Genomic DNA, 12,636 nt, shown 5'->3' with positions numbered 1-12,636 from the left:
GGAAATCAATTTACTTATCCCTTTCTTCCTATTTGGATTTTATGGACAATTGTGTTTGTCGTGATTAACACCAACCTGGTTACAACTAGTACATCTCCTGCCTGTCTTCCCTTTGGTAGGTTTTGCAATTCCTTTCTCCAAACCTCCTTTGATTCTAGTACTACTTTTGTAAACCTTAACTTCCTTTTTACTTCCTTTAGTTTTTGAGATGTTGGGATTCATAATTAATACTTGAGAGGCATTAATTGCAGGTTGTGAGTTTTCATTGACAGTGCATGAATCAACAACTGAAATCTTGGATCCGTCGTTAGTCTTCTTTATTTCCTGGAGCTCCAGTGATAGTACGTGCTTGTAATATTTTCAACATCAATTGGTAAGTCTCATCTACTTTAGCTGTTTCATAGACTAATTGATTGGCAACCATCTGAAGTTGGGTAGTTCTCAGTACCTCAGAACTCTCATGGCCACTTACTAGTCCACCGTCATACTCAACTCTATATTTGTTAGCCCCTTTAATCCATCTCTTTAGAATAAAGTGATCGAGTATCTTTATATTATGACACTAAAAAACCTTTACAAGGTGTCCATAGGGTATCCCTAGGAACTCGAAAAGTTTGCATTCACAGTTACCTTCTTTTGTGGCTGAGTTGAACTTCACCTTCCACTCACGCTGATCAGCTACCACTCGAGACTTGTACGTGTAGGTTATGTAGCCATCACTACCCTTTTCATCATCATCTAAGACATACTCAGCTCGAGCTTTCTCACATTCTTTCTTGAACCTATCATACACATTCCTCGTATACACTTTTGATGCACTCTTCAAGAAAAAGGCATTACTATCGACGATGTGATCCGAGTGTTCTGTAGTATAATCCTATATTTTTTCTCTTTGAACAATTCTACTCAAACACCTATCATTCTTTAACACAAACTCTCTAAGAGTTGTAGTTGATTGGAAAAAATTCTTATAAAAAGAATTCATACCTTCGGAACGCCCGGTAGTATTAGTGGCAGCATAGAAAGTTTCCAAGTGATAAATCGGTGCCCATTTTTCTCGAATCTCATATAGTCCTATGAGCCATTCACTCTCCACCAACTCATTTGTAGACATCAATTCCTTCTACTTCGTTTCAAAAGCACTAGGAATATCAGTTTCCCGAATACACATTTTGATAGCTTTTTTGAAAGATGACTTCTTGAAATAAACATGTGGAAGTTTTTCAGGGAATTTCTTCAAAATGTGCCATAGGCAAAATTTATGTCATGTACTTGGGAAAACCTTCACAACAGCCGTCGTCATAGCTCTGTCTTGATCTGTGATGATTGAAGATGGGGAATGCCCACCCATGGCTGCAAGCCAAGTCTGAAAAACCCACTCAAAAGATTCTTTTGTCTCATCCAATAGGAGTGCACAACCAAACTGGATTGACTGGATGTGGTGGTTTACTCCAGTAAATGGCGCAAATGGCATTTCATATACATTCTTGCGATATGTGGTGTCGAAGAAAAGAACCTCACCAAAATACTGAAACTGCATATGTGAACAACCATCTACCCAAAAAAAATTAATTGCTCGTGCTTCGCTATTCTTCTGTATTGCGTAGAAGAAATTAGGATCTTCTATACTCTTCTTCTTAAAAAAATTTAGCACTGCGGTAGCATCACCTTTGACAGGTTTCTTATACTCCTTTGACGGACCTAAGAGGTTCCAATAATCTCTGTCAGAAAAACCATTTTGTGGTCTGTCAAGTATATCAGCAACTTTATTCACATGTATGCCTTCATCACGGAACGAGTCAATCAACATCTTAGGTGCAACAGGCAAATTTAGCAAATAGGCATGCACATCCTTTTCGCCAAACTAACAAGGTTGTGATTGTGCACACCAATATACTTCACCACTTTCCATAATCCACTGACTTGTTTTGTCACTCTCATTGTTGCTAAACACCCGCATTTCACCGTATTCGTGTTTCTCCTCTTATTTATTACTTCTTTCTCGGACCCTACTTCTTCATTTGACAAGTACTCACTTAGTCTGAATGTGGAATTCTTTTTTGGGTACTTCGAGTAATGCACTACAACAGAGGGGCCCTTTTGCCACGCCAAAAAATTGTTGCTAAAACACATCTATTGCAATGCCATCTAGCGTTGCTACATGTTTCTCATTCCATGAGAGCCCACTTTACTTGTATTCACATATTGTGACGCCTAGACCGCGACAACTGCTTGTTTTTATGATATTTTAGAAACAATAATAAATATTTTTTGAGGGATTTTAACATTTGCAACGCAGATGGCGCTGCTACTATACGGGGAATTATCTACAACATAGTATTCATCGCAATAAGTTTTTATCGATTTAATATTTAACTTTCTCAATATCTGGTATACATTTGTTGCGGTGAGGTTGGCGTCACAATTGGGCTTTTTCACAGCCTAAATTTTTTCGCGGGCTTCTTTTTTTGTTACTGAAACTGCATATGTGAACAACCATCTACCCAAAAAAAATTAATTGCTCGTGCTTCGCTATTCTTCTGTATTGGGTAGAAGAAATTAGGATCTTCTATACTCTTCTTCTTAAAAAAATTTAGCACTGCGGTAGCATCACCTTTGACAGGTTTCTTATACTCCTTTGACGGACCTAAGAGGTTCCAATAATCTCTCTCAGAAAAACCATTTTGTGGTCTGTCAAGTATATCAGCAACTTTATTCACATGTATGCCTTCATCACGGAACGAGTCAATCAACATCTTAGGTGCAACAGGCAAATTTAGCAAATAGGCATGCACATCCTTTTTGCCAAACTAACAAGGTTGTGATTGTGCACACCAATATACTTCACCACTTTCCATAATCCACTGACTTGTTTTGTCACTCTCATTGTTGCTAAACACCCGCATTTCACCGTGATTAGGTGTTTCTCCTTTTATTTATTACTTCTTTCGGACCCTACTTCTTCATTTGACAAGTACTCACTTAGTTAGATGCGAATGTGGAATTCTTTTTGGGTACCGAGTAATGCACTACAACAGAGGGCCCTTTTGCCACGCCAAAAAAATTGTTGCTAAAACACATCTATTGCAATGCCATCTAGCGTTGCTACATGTTTCTCATTCCATGAGAGCCCACTTTACTTGTATTCACATATTGTGACGCCTAGACCGCGACAACTGCTTGTTTTTATGATATTTTAGAAACAATAATAAATATTTTTTGAGGGATTTTAACATTTGCAACGCAGATGGTGCTGCTACTATACGGGGAATTATCTACAACACAGTATTCATCGCAATAAGTTTTTATCGATTTTATATTTAACTTTCTCAATATCTGGTATACATTTGTTGCGGTGAGGTTGGCGTCACAATTGGGCTTTTTACAGCCTAAATTTTTTCGCGGGCTTCTTTTTTTGTTTTGGTTCCAACAAAATAACAAAATAGAAACGATATATTTAGCAAAATAAAAAAATAAAAAAATAAACCCTAAAAACACTTCTTCTCTCCAACAGCTCCCCTCCTCCTCCCCCCTTTACTTTCTTCAATATAAAAATTGTTATAGCTTGGTAGCTTCAATCTTCCACCCTCGAATTAAGGTTAGTATTCTTCCACCGAAAAAGATAATTTAGATAAGTTTTCCGGATTTCTCACGATCTTTTTTTTCCTCATATTGCATATTAAAGTTCCAACCTTTAAATTCGATTTTAGGTTGCGGATTGGGGTTTTGATTGTAAGGTAATCGCCCACCACCAGAATAGTGTTGATTTTGAGTTTGGGTTTGTTGAAATTTGTGTTTTTTTTTTCGATAAAAAATTATGTGCTTTATTGTAGTGAATGGTTTCTCTCGTGTTTGAATCATATAATCAATGACATGTATCATGTTGAAAGTCAAATCATCCTGATTTCTCTCTTTTTGCAGTATGTTGTCAATCTTGTACAGTTATTCCAGTAAATGAAGCACTTAGATGTCAACTTTGTCAAATTTCACATCCTAAAGGATTACCGAAGGTCTGTCTAGAGCTTGATCATCTATTGGAGAAAAGATTCCCCAAAGAATATGCATTGCGAAGAGGGGTTGTTTAGCTTCAACCTATTCATGGACAACAGGGTAATCCATCAGCTGGTGTGTATCAACTATATTATATCTCCTTTCAAGTGATAGATATTTCATGTTTCGTATAACATATATGTGTTGTGCACATGTCTTTATCGTCTAGCACAACTTGTTTCTATATTTACTAAGACAAAGTTATGTTCTCAGGCGTCGAACTTGATGGATAAAAGTGCCCCCAATCATCGCCTCCTGTTACTTGGAGTTACTTGTCTTGGTTAGGCGACCGTGGTTTAAATGTCCATCTTGGAATTGGTTGTGATTATTGTGGGGTAATGTCTTTCTCGTAATTTCTTGTTATTTGAAAGATATTATATTTTTTTTTGGCATGCTGAACCAATTAGAGTAAATTCCTAGTGTTCTTATTTGTATAAAGTCATTTCAGAAAGAGTGTCACACACTTTCAGATATTTGGATTATTTGTATGATAATTGTCACACACTGGTGGTGGGGCATATATTTTTTTCATATTGGAAAGTCAGTTCAGATAGATTAGTGCATACAAATTTTTTTGAATTTTGGCTGCCTTATTTCCATGTTTGAAACATATTGGCCATACTGATTTATGGTAACATCTTCAATAGGATAATATCCAATAGTTTCCTAGTGATACCTTTTTCCTTAACTCGTTCTCTTACCTCTTGATTGCTCCCTTCATATGTTTCCTATAGTTGGTGAGAGATATAAATGCAATGACTGTGAGGAGGCAATTGGTTTTGATTTGTGTGGAGAGTGTTATAATACTTCCTCCAAGCTTCCAGGCCGATTTAATCAACAACATACACCAGAGCATAAGTTTGAGCTTGTTAACTCCGACTTGATACGTAATATAATGAGGAGGTTGGTATCTAAACACTTTGAAGACAGTTCTGCTCCTGTTCTCTCCGATGACGCTTCAAAAGATTTAGAAGATGGTCATCCTTCTCATGCACCCTCTGATGATACTCTAGAGAATCAAGAAGGAGATTCTCATTCCACCGCCCAAAGTTATAAGTTCAATCTGAATACTTTATATTTCATTATGACTTATTAGAGAATTTGAACTTCTGGTTATTAAGGGATTCAATCTATCTGGTATACTGATAGAAAAATGAAAAATTAAGGAGGCAAAAGTTTAGTTATCATATTACGATCGATCCGCCCGCCATGGGAATTTGGACCCAAATGGCTGCATTTCGAGTCTATTAGTGAGTACTTTCTTCTCACTTTTTATAACCTCAGTGTGTTTATACACTACCAAAAAACGACTTTATCCGACAGAATCGAGAAAGATTACCCGACAGTTTCAGTCTGTAGGACGGTCCTGCAAATGATATCCATCGGGTATTATTTTGCCATCCGTCCAGTTAGTTCTTTCAGCACTTCATGTGTTTTGGTATATCCACAGCCCTTTCCCTGGCTGTGGAAGTGTTTAACATGGAGCCATTTGTTGGAACATCTGAGAATGCAGCTTCTTTTCTTTTCAATAAATTAGACTATCTTGCCTCCAGGTACCTCTTTTTTTTTTCTTAAGATGTCGTTTCATATCCTAACCATTATATGACTTATGAATTATTATTTTGCAGTCCGTCTAAATTTGTAAACTGTCGGATGCCGCTTGATAAAACTTAAAGATGTCATAACAAAGAGTCTTCGCTTTTTTGGGATTCTAAATATGTTTTTCAGGTAGTAGATTTAACTCTAGATTCTAGTCTTAGAATGATTGGAAAACTGTTACACTGATGAGAAACAAAAACGCTGTATTATCATTATTTAGGCTTACATAGAATCTGCTGAAACCATGCTTGAGGATGATGTTGCTTCAAATAAAGCTATTGGTTCATATGGAGCAAGCTTTATTAAGAATACTCTAAAGGATTCTAAGAACATTTCTGTAACGCCCGTAATTAAAATACGTATTTTTCTATTTATTAATTAATTAAATTATTTATTTAAAAATTGGCTGGATTGGATTTGGGATACGCGGGCCTGATTTTTGGGCCAGAGTCTGTTTTGGGCTTGGGTTTCAAACCCAAGTATATAATCACATTGTTCTAGAGAATAGGGTTTTAGAGAATAAAAATAATAAAAATGGAGGCAGAGCTAGAAACTCGTTTGCTAGAGGGTGGAGCGCGACGATTCGGGCTAGGAGGATTCGTGAAGCTGTTAATACAGGTGAGTAGATAGTTTTTTCTATTTCACGGAATCTAGAATTTTACTAGTATACAGACAAAATTCGACTGTCAACTGTTTCTATTCATTTTCAGTTTGTTCGGCTGTAGTTATTCGGCGATATTGTCGAATTGATTAAACTAGATAATGTTAGGGTATCTTTTGTTTAAGTTATTGGACTGTTGCGTTTATTGGGCTGTCGAAACTTTGAAAAACTGTTAAGGGCGGCGCAAGCCCCACAACAAGATTTCGGCTTGTGTTTCGTTTAGACTCTTTTTGGTTGTGGTTTTGAAACTCTGAACATAGTACTGTCGCAGCTTTGTAGCCGGCAGTAATGGCATCGCCAAACCGAAACAGAGAAAACGTCCCCATTGTTTGGTTGGAACTTGTTGTTGGGGATGGTTAGCATGTTGTTGCGTTGGGTGGGATTTATGTTTGGGTTGTTGAAGTTTGGAGAAAGCTTGAACAGTTGTTAATGGCGGCCAAAGACTCGCCCAGGGGATTTGAGTAAGTGAACGGTTGTTATGTTGGGTTGGACAATGTTGGGTGGTTAGTGTAGTGTGGGTGAGGGATGCAAATAGGGGTGGTGGAAGCTTGAAACAAGCGTTAATGGCGACGGAAATTATTTCCAGATCTAGTTTTGGTGATGTTTGGATTTAAGGATTTGAGATTTTTGGTTTTGTTAAAGTTGTAGGGGTTGTTATGGGGATCAAAATCGGTTGGTTGAAATGGGTGGGCGATCGGAATTGGTGGTGGCTGTTGGAGAAGATGACCGGCTGGGCTTGGGCCTGGGTTGGTTTCTCTTGGGTTTAGGTTTGTTAGTTGGGCCGAAATGTGTTAGTTGGGTTGGGCCAAAGTTCTATTATTTGGTCTTGGGCCTTAGTTGGTTTTTGGGCCCGATTTTAGTTTGTTTTGATTGGGCCGGTTTCAGTTCAATTTTCTGGCCGAACTCAGTTGTGTTTTGAGCCAGTTCAGTCTAAAGTCTTTGGGCCAGTTTCAAGTTTATTTTGGGGCGGTCCATATAACTTAAAATAGATCTATTTGGGTCTTTAAATGTTTAAACTTTCGGGTTCTAAGGTTTGGACTTGGCCAGTTGGGTCCGAACCATTACCTTGGTTATGAGCCCATGAGCCATGCACCTTTGACCTTAGCCATGAACCATGGCTATGACTATGAACCTGTTGAACATAGAAACGACAGTTTGACCTTGACAATGATAGTTTGACTTTGACAATGACGTGTTGACTTTGACCGTTGACTGTGGAATGTTGACTTTTTCTAGATTTTCACATATTTGATTTTATGGACTATTGTAATAATAAAATATTGTCGAACATTATATAACGTTGTTTGTCATTATCTACTTAAGATTTGACGTGAGTGGTGTATAAAACATATATATATATATATATATATATATATATATATATATATATATATATATATGTTTTATTTTTGATGGACTGTGGGACTGTGGATCATTTTTAATTGTGCTACATTTTATGTTGTAAATTGTATGGACAAATCAAATGCTAAAATGTTGTGGAAGCTTGTATAAATTTGGTGGTCATTATCTAATTAAGATTTGACGTTGATATTGTGACATTATATAATATGTTGGGATATATATATATTAAATGTAATAGTTTTGGAGAAATAAATGTATAAACACTCCATTATTTTATCTGTGAGATGCTAGTAGAGTATTGGTGAATATTTTCCCACGGGAGTGTGGCGTAGTGCAATAATATATTGGCACGTGAAAGAATGAAAGTAGTTATGAGATGTATTGAGATAATTCTAAATATATTTGGTTTAGTGCAATAATATATATATATATATATATATATATATATATATATATATATATATATATATATATATATATATATATATATATATATATATTGGGCTTTGATTGTGGACTGTGGACTGTGGACTGTTTAATTGTGCTACATTTTATGTTGTAAATTGTATGGACAAATCAAATGCTAAAATGTTGTGGAAGCTTGTATAAATTTGGTGGTCATTATCTAATTAAGATTTGACGTTGATATTGTGACATTATATAATATGTTGGGATATATATATATTAAATGTAATAGTTTTGGAGAAATAAATGTATAAACACTCCATTATTTTATCTGTGAGATGCTAGTAGAGTATTAGTGAATATTTTCCCACGGGAGTGTGGCGTAGTGCAATAATATATTGGCACGTGAAAGAATGAAAGTGGTTATGAGATGTATTGAGATAATTCTAAATATATTTGGTTTAGTGCAATAATATATTTGACATGCACGTGATATAGTGAAATGATTATTATGAGATATATATGTTTGACACCTGAATAAATTATGTAACAAAAATCCTAGAACCTGACTACCACAACTCATGTGATTTGCCCTGTGTGGGCATATGTGATATGATTGGCCCTTGTGTAGGGTGTATATATATGAGATGTTGATTGACCCATGTGTTGGGCAATCGTAGCCGAATAGTGGCTTGATTATTCCGTTCGCAATATTAGAACGAGACGCGCGATATTTTATGCCGAATAGTGGTAGTACTTGCATAATGGCTTTCGTGTGAGGGTTACCTGGTGTGCGGCATCCCGCTCAGGGTAGTTACGCACGGAGTGGTTCATTATGTAAGGGGAGGCATGTGGATGTACATGTTCGGCGTTGGGAAGCGATTGTGGTAGCCAGAGAAACTAGGTAAGACATAGATACGACGTGATTTTAGGGACACACAAAGAAAGCCTTAAATAATATAATTATGGTAATGTGTTGGTTAATAATGTATCTTTAGATAGATGATTGTATATGGTTTTGCAGAAGTGTGGGTCAAACTAATTACTTGGGCAGAGACGACCCACTCTGTAATTGAGCATGAAATGTGGTACGGATATAATATGCTTGGTTGGTTATTTGTTTAGTTAGAACCTAAGACGCCTCATGGAGGAACTACCTGCCTTATTTATTATGTGTATAGTTTGTTATGTGGTTGGTGGGAAATTAAGGCGCCTCAGTGGAGGAACTACCTGCCTTACTTATTGTAGTTAAGAATGTTGTATTAGTCGTTGAAAGTTAAGGCGCCTCGGTGGAGGAACTAACGGCCTTATGGATTGTGTATATATTTGTATAAGAATACGTTGTGTTTTAGAGCTACTCACACCAGCATTTTTATAATGCTAACCCGATTTGCATGTTTGCTTATCGGGTGTGTTCATTAAATGAACATAGTTGATAAGTCTTGATAGGTTTAGTGTTGAAGAAGATTGGTTGCTGCTTGTGGTTTGCGTTAGCGTCGCATTTCAAGATAGGCTTTGTTTTCCTTTGAGGTGATATAGATTTTCAGTTGAGATAAGGTTATTTGCATTTTCATTTGTAAATTTTTGTAATGAAGAGGACTTTTGTTTAAGTTAAAATTTTTATTGGTTTTTAATTATCCGCATATTTAAACTGTTTATTGGTTTTTGGAACTGTTTATGGTATTGCCCTTGGAGTTATCCGTGCACTTTATATTGATGGGGGTCCTTGAAAAGGCCTTTTGCACAGAGACACGACCTTTTAACCAGGCAAGTACCCCAACATTACCTTGTATCTTTGTCATTATAGTTTTGGCATTTGAATTTGACCTAAACTAGTCATTTTAAAAAGATGACATGATACCTAGGGTGTTTATGAAACAGGAGCATTAGACTCTAATCCAATATATCAAACGACTATCTTGATCATCCTATACTACAAACGCCCAATACTATAGTGATTATGAAAAGAAATTAGCAGGGAGCATTAGAGTATGTTTAAAGGTTGTATTGCCTAGGGTGACATTTTACACAGAGAGAGAAGTGGGATGTATTGGATACTGACTATTAATGAGGCATTCACTCTATCACAATTTTTCAGAGAGTCGTGAATTAGTGATACTGGTCAACCGTAATGAAATCTGTTAAAAACTTGCGAGTTGAAACGTTAAAGGTGTAATCCCTTGGCTGATTTTTGTTATGTAGAAATCAATGTGCATGGATAAAGTTACAAATTGAGGTTAGTAATGGCATAATCCCCAGAAATTGTGTCGTCCTAGGGATCAATTTCTCTAAACAATAGGAGATCTGCTAGTTGTTGTCATTGATTTCTTAAAACATTGTAAATAATAACTTTATTGTCATATTATGGAATGTTCGTTAACATTAAAAGGTGATTAATTAAGCCCCATTGTAATCCATGAGTCGCTTAGCGGATCTCTTCAACAAATAATTGTTGTGTTGGTTTCAAAATTGAAGTACATATTGTGTCTTTAAATCCTAATATGATTCTTCTCATTCTGCAACTTCAGGGGTCTAGGCTCACAGCCTTTGAGTTGGTTCATGATAAAATACCTACTACTCTTATAGCAGATTCAAAGCCAGCTAGTGCATTAATGAAAACCGGATGATGTTAATCTTTGTCATTGTCGGATCGATCATGTGGCTGCAAATGGTATACACCTTTTGATCCGTTATAAAATTTTGGAGATATATTTGGGTTCTTTTAACATAATTTAGCGTGCTTCTTTCTACAATGCGGTGACACCGCAAATAAAATTGGGACTTACAGCCTAGCCCTTTGTGCTTTACATAATGGGATTCCATGTTTTTGTGGCTGCACCTGTGAGTTCTATCGATCTGGCTCTTTCCTCGGGTAAAGAAATTGTTATTGAGGAAAGATCTCCAAAGGAACTCTTGAATTCTCGAGGGGGAGTTGGTGAGCAAATTGCTGCATCTGGGATCTCTGTTTGGAATCCAGCTTTTGATGTTACTCCCGCAAATGTTATAACTATCATTGTAACTGAAAGGGTCTCCCTCTCTAAGAATGCATTTGCAATTCATAAATCACATACAGATACATGAGGAAAATTTTGTTTGATGACTTCTTTCACCTAATTCATGACCAGGGCATCATCACAAAGACTGGGAGTGATGCCTTTGACATAAACAATTTTATTCAAAAGGCAAATGGCTGGAAGTGAGAGTGGTTCTCAGCATTGAATGAAGTTCATCGAAGAGATAATAAGGTACATGACCTGTAGTTCATCATTTGGTTAGGGCACTGCAGGTATATCCGATGGTTAACAACAACAGACATACCCGATGGTCCACAGCAGTGGGCATAGCCGTCGGAAAAGTTTACTAATGTTTATTAATGTTTCTAATAAATTTACTTAAGTGATTTTTATTGAGTGTATATTAGGTTTATTAATGTTTCTGATAAATTTACTTAAGTGATTTTTTTTTTTAATTTGTTGTGCTAGATTGGTCGATTGGTCGCCAGAAGTAGTAGAATCAAGAAGAAGCTCGAGTGGATGCTGCTCAAATTAGCATGCTATAGACATTATTTGTAGAATTTTAGTTTTGAATAATTCATCTAAATTAAGTTGAACGTTGTTAAGATTCTGTGAGACGATGTTTTTTCGCAAAAAATAGTTATGTGAATTCTTTAAGATCTTTTGTATTAAATGATTTAGTAATGAAATTCATTTTGTTATGATTTGTGGTGAATTATTATAGGGTTACTGTGTTCTATAAAAATTGTTTTGGGCAGGATTATGTAAATGGAAATGTACAGGTATCTGTATGAATTGCACCATTTGCAATGCTAAATGCGTTCCAAATACAACGTGTGTTTTTCTGGAGTTTATATCACTCGCAACAATTTTGGTGTAGCTAAAAGTTTTGATTCTACAGTAACGTAGACACTTTTTGCCACGCTTAGTGTGTGGCTAAATTTATGGACGTCTTTTGCCACGCCAAATGTTCAGCTAAATATTTAAACTTCCTGCACTGTGTAGCCAAATATTTAAACTTTCCGCAACGGAAATAGTGTAACAAAATGTTGCCTTTTGCGATGCCTAGTTGTGCAGCTAAAGGTATCAGTTTTGCAACACCATCCTAGTTGTTACAAACTCTCTTTTGTGACACCAAGCGCTGCAAATAGTTTAATTTTTTTTTTGCAATTAATTTAATTTTTATAAATGAAGTAGCAACGGAATTAGTGTATTAGCATAGCCCACGGGCGTCACAACAAACTAGGAACATTTGCCACACCACCTTTGGCGTTGCATTTGAGTATTTGAGACGCACTTTTTAGCAACGCCTTTGCAACGCCATCTGGTGTGTTGCGACAGATCTTTTGCCACGCTCAAAGACACCTTTAGCAATGGGGTATGGCGCTGCTAAAAACATGTTCTGTTGTAGCACTTAATCCCAATGCTTTTCCGTAGTCTATATAAAACTGTTTCGCATTTTCCAGACATGTAAAATTCATCAAAAAATACACAATCATTTCGCTATCAACTATGTCTATGTCACCTCGAGTTGGACGAGAATAT

General features: G+C 36.4%; 1 protein-coding gene and 1 pseudogene across 1 annotated transcript; both read left to right on the top strand.

Moving 5' to 3' along the window:
* The first annotated feature begins 3,868 nt into the window (after positions 1-3,868).
* On the top strand, positions 3,869-5,146 carry LOC147505676 (E3 ubiquitin-protein ligase PRT1-like). The gene is made up of 4 exons (XM_086605605.1): positions 3,869-3,875; positions 3,922-4,076; positions 4,287-4,384; positions 4,771-5,146. Exons 1-4 carry the CDS (start codon positions 3,869-3,871, stop codon positions 5,144-5,146), a joined length of 636 nt encoding a protein of 211 aa, XP_086461731.1.
* Positions 5,147-9,741: 4,595 nt separating this feature from the next.
* Positions 9,742-11,604, top strand: LOC147505675 (methylthioribose-1-phosphate isomerase-like; annotated as a pseudogene).
* The last annotated feature ends 1,032 nt before the right edge of the window (positions 11,605-12,636 follow it).

Source organism: Coptis chinensis, chromosome 4 (assembly GCF_015680905.1).
Source record: "Coptis chinensis isolate HL-2020 chromosome 4, ASM1568090v1, whole genome shotgun sequence".
Classification (NCBI taxonomy): domain Eukaryota; kingdom Viridiplantae; phylum Streptophyta; class Magnoliopsida; order Ranunculales; family Ranunculaceae; genus Coptis; species Coptis chinensis.
The sequence above is the reverse complement of the archived record's forward strand: the minus strand, read 5'-3'. Positions and strand labels throughout refer to the sequence as shown.

What these genes read in the sequence shown, in the direction of transcription:
- LOC147505676 (XM_086605605.1), top strand. An exon ending in AATATGCATTGCGAAGAGGG is followed by an intron (nt 4,077 to 4,286) that starts GTTGTTTAGCTT and finishes GATGGATAAAAG; the next exon opens with TGCCCCCAATCATCGCCTCC. An exon ending in ATTGGTTGTGATTATTGTGG is followed by an intron (nt 4,385 to 4,770) that starts GGTAATGTCTTT and finishes TTGCTCCCTTCA; the next exon opens with TATGTTTCCTATAGTTGGTG.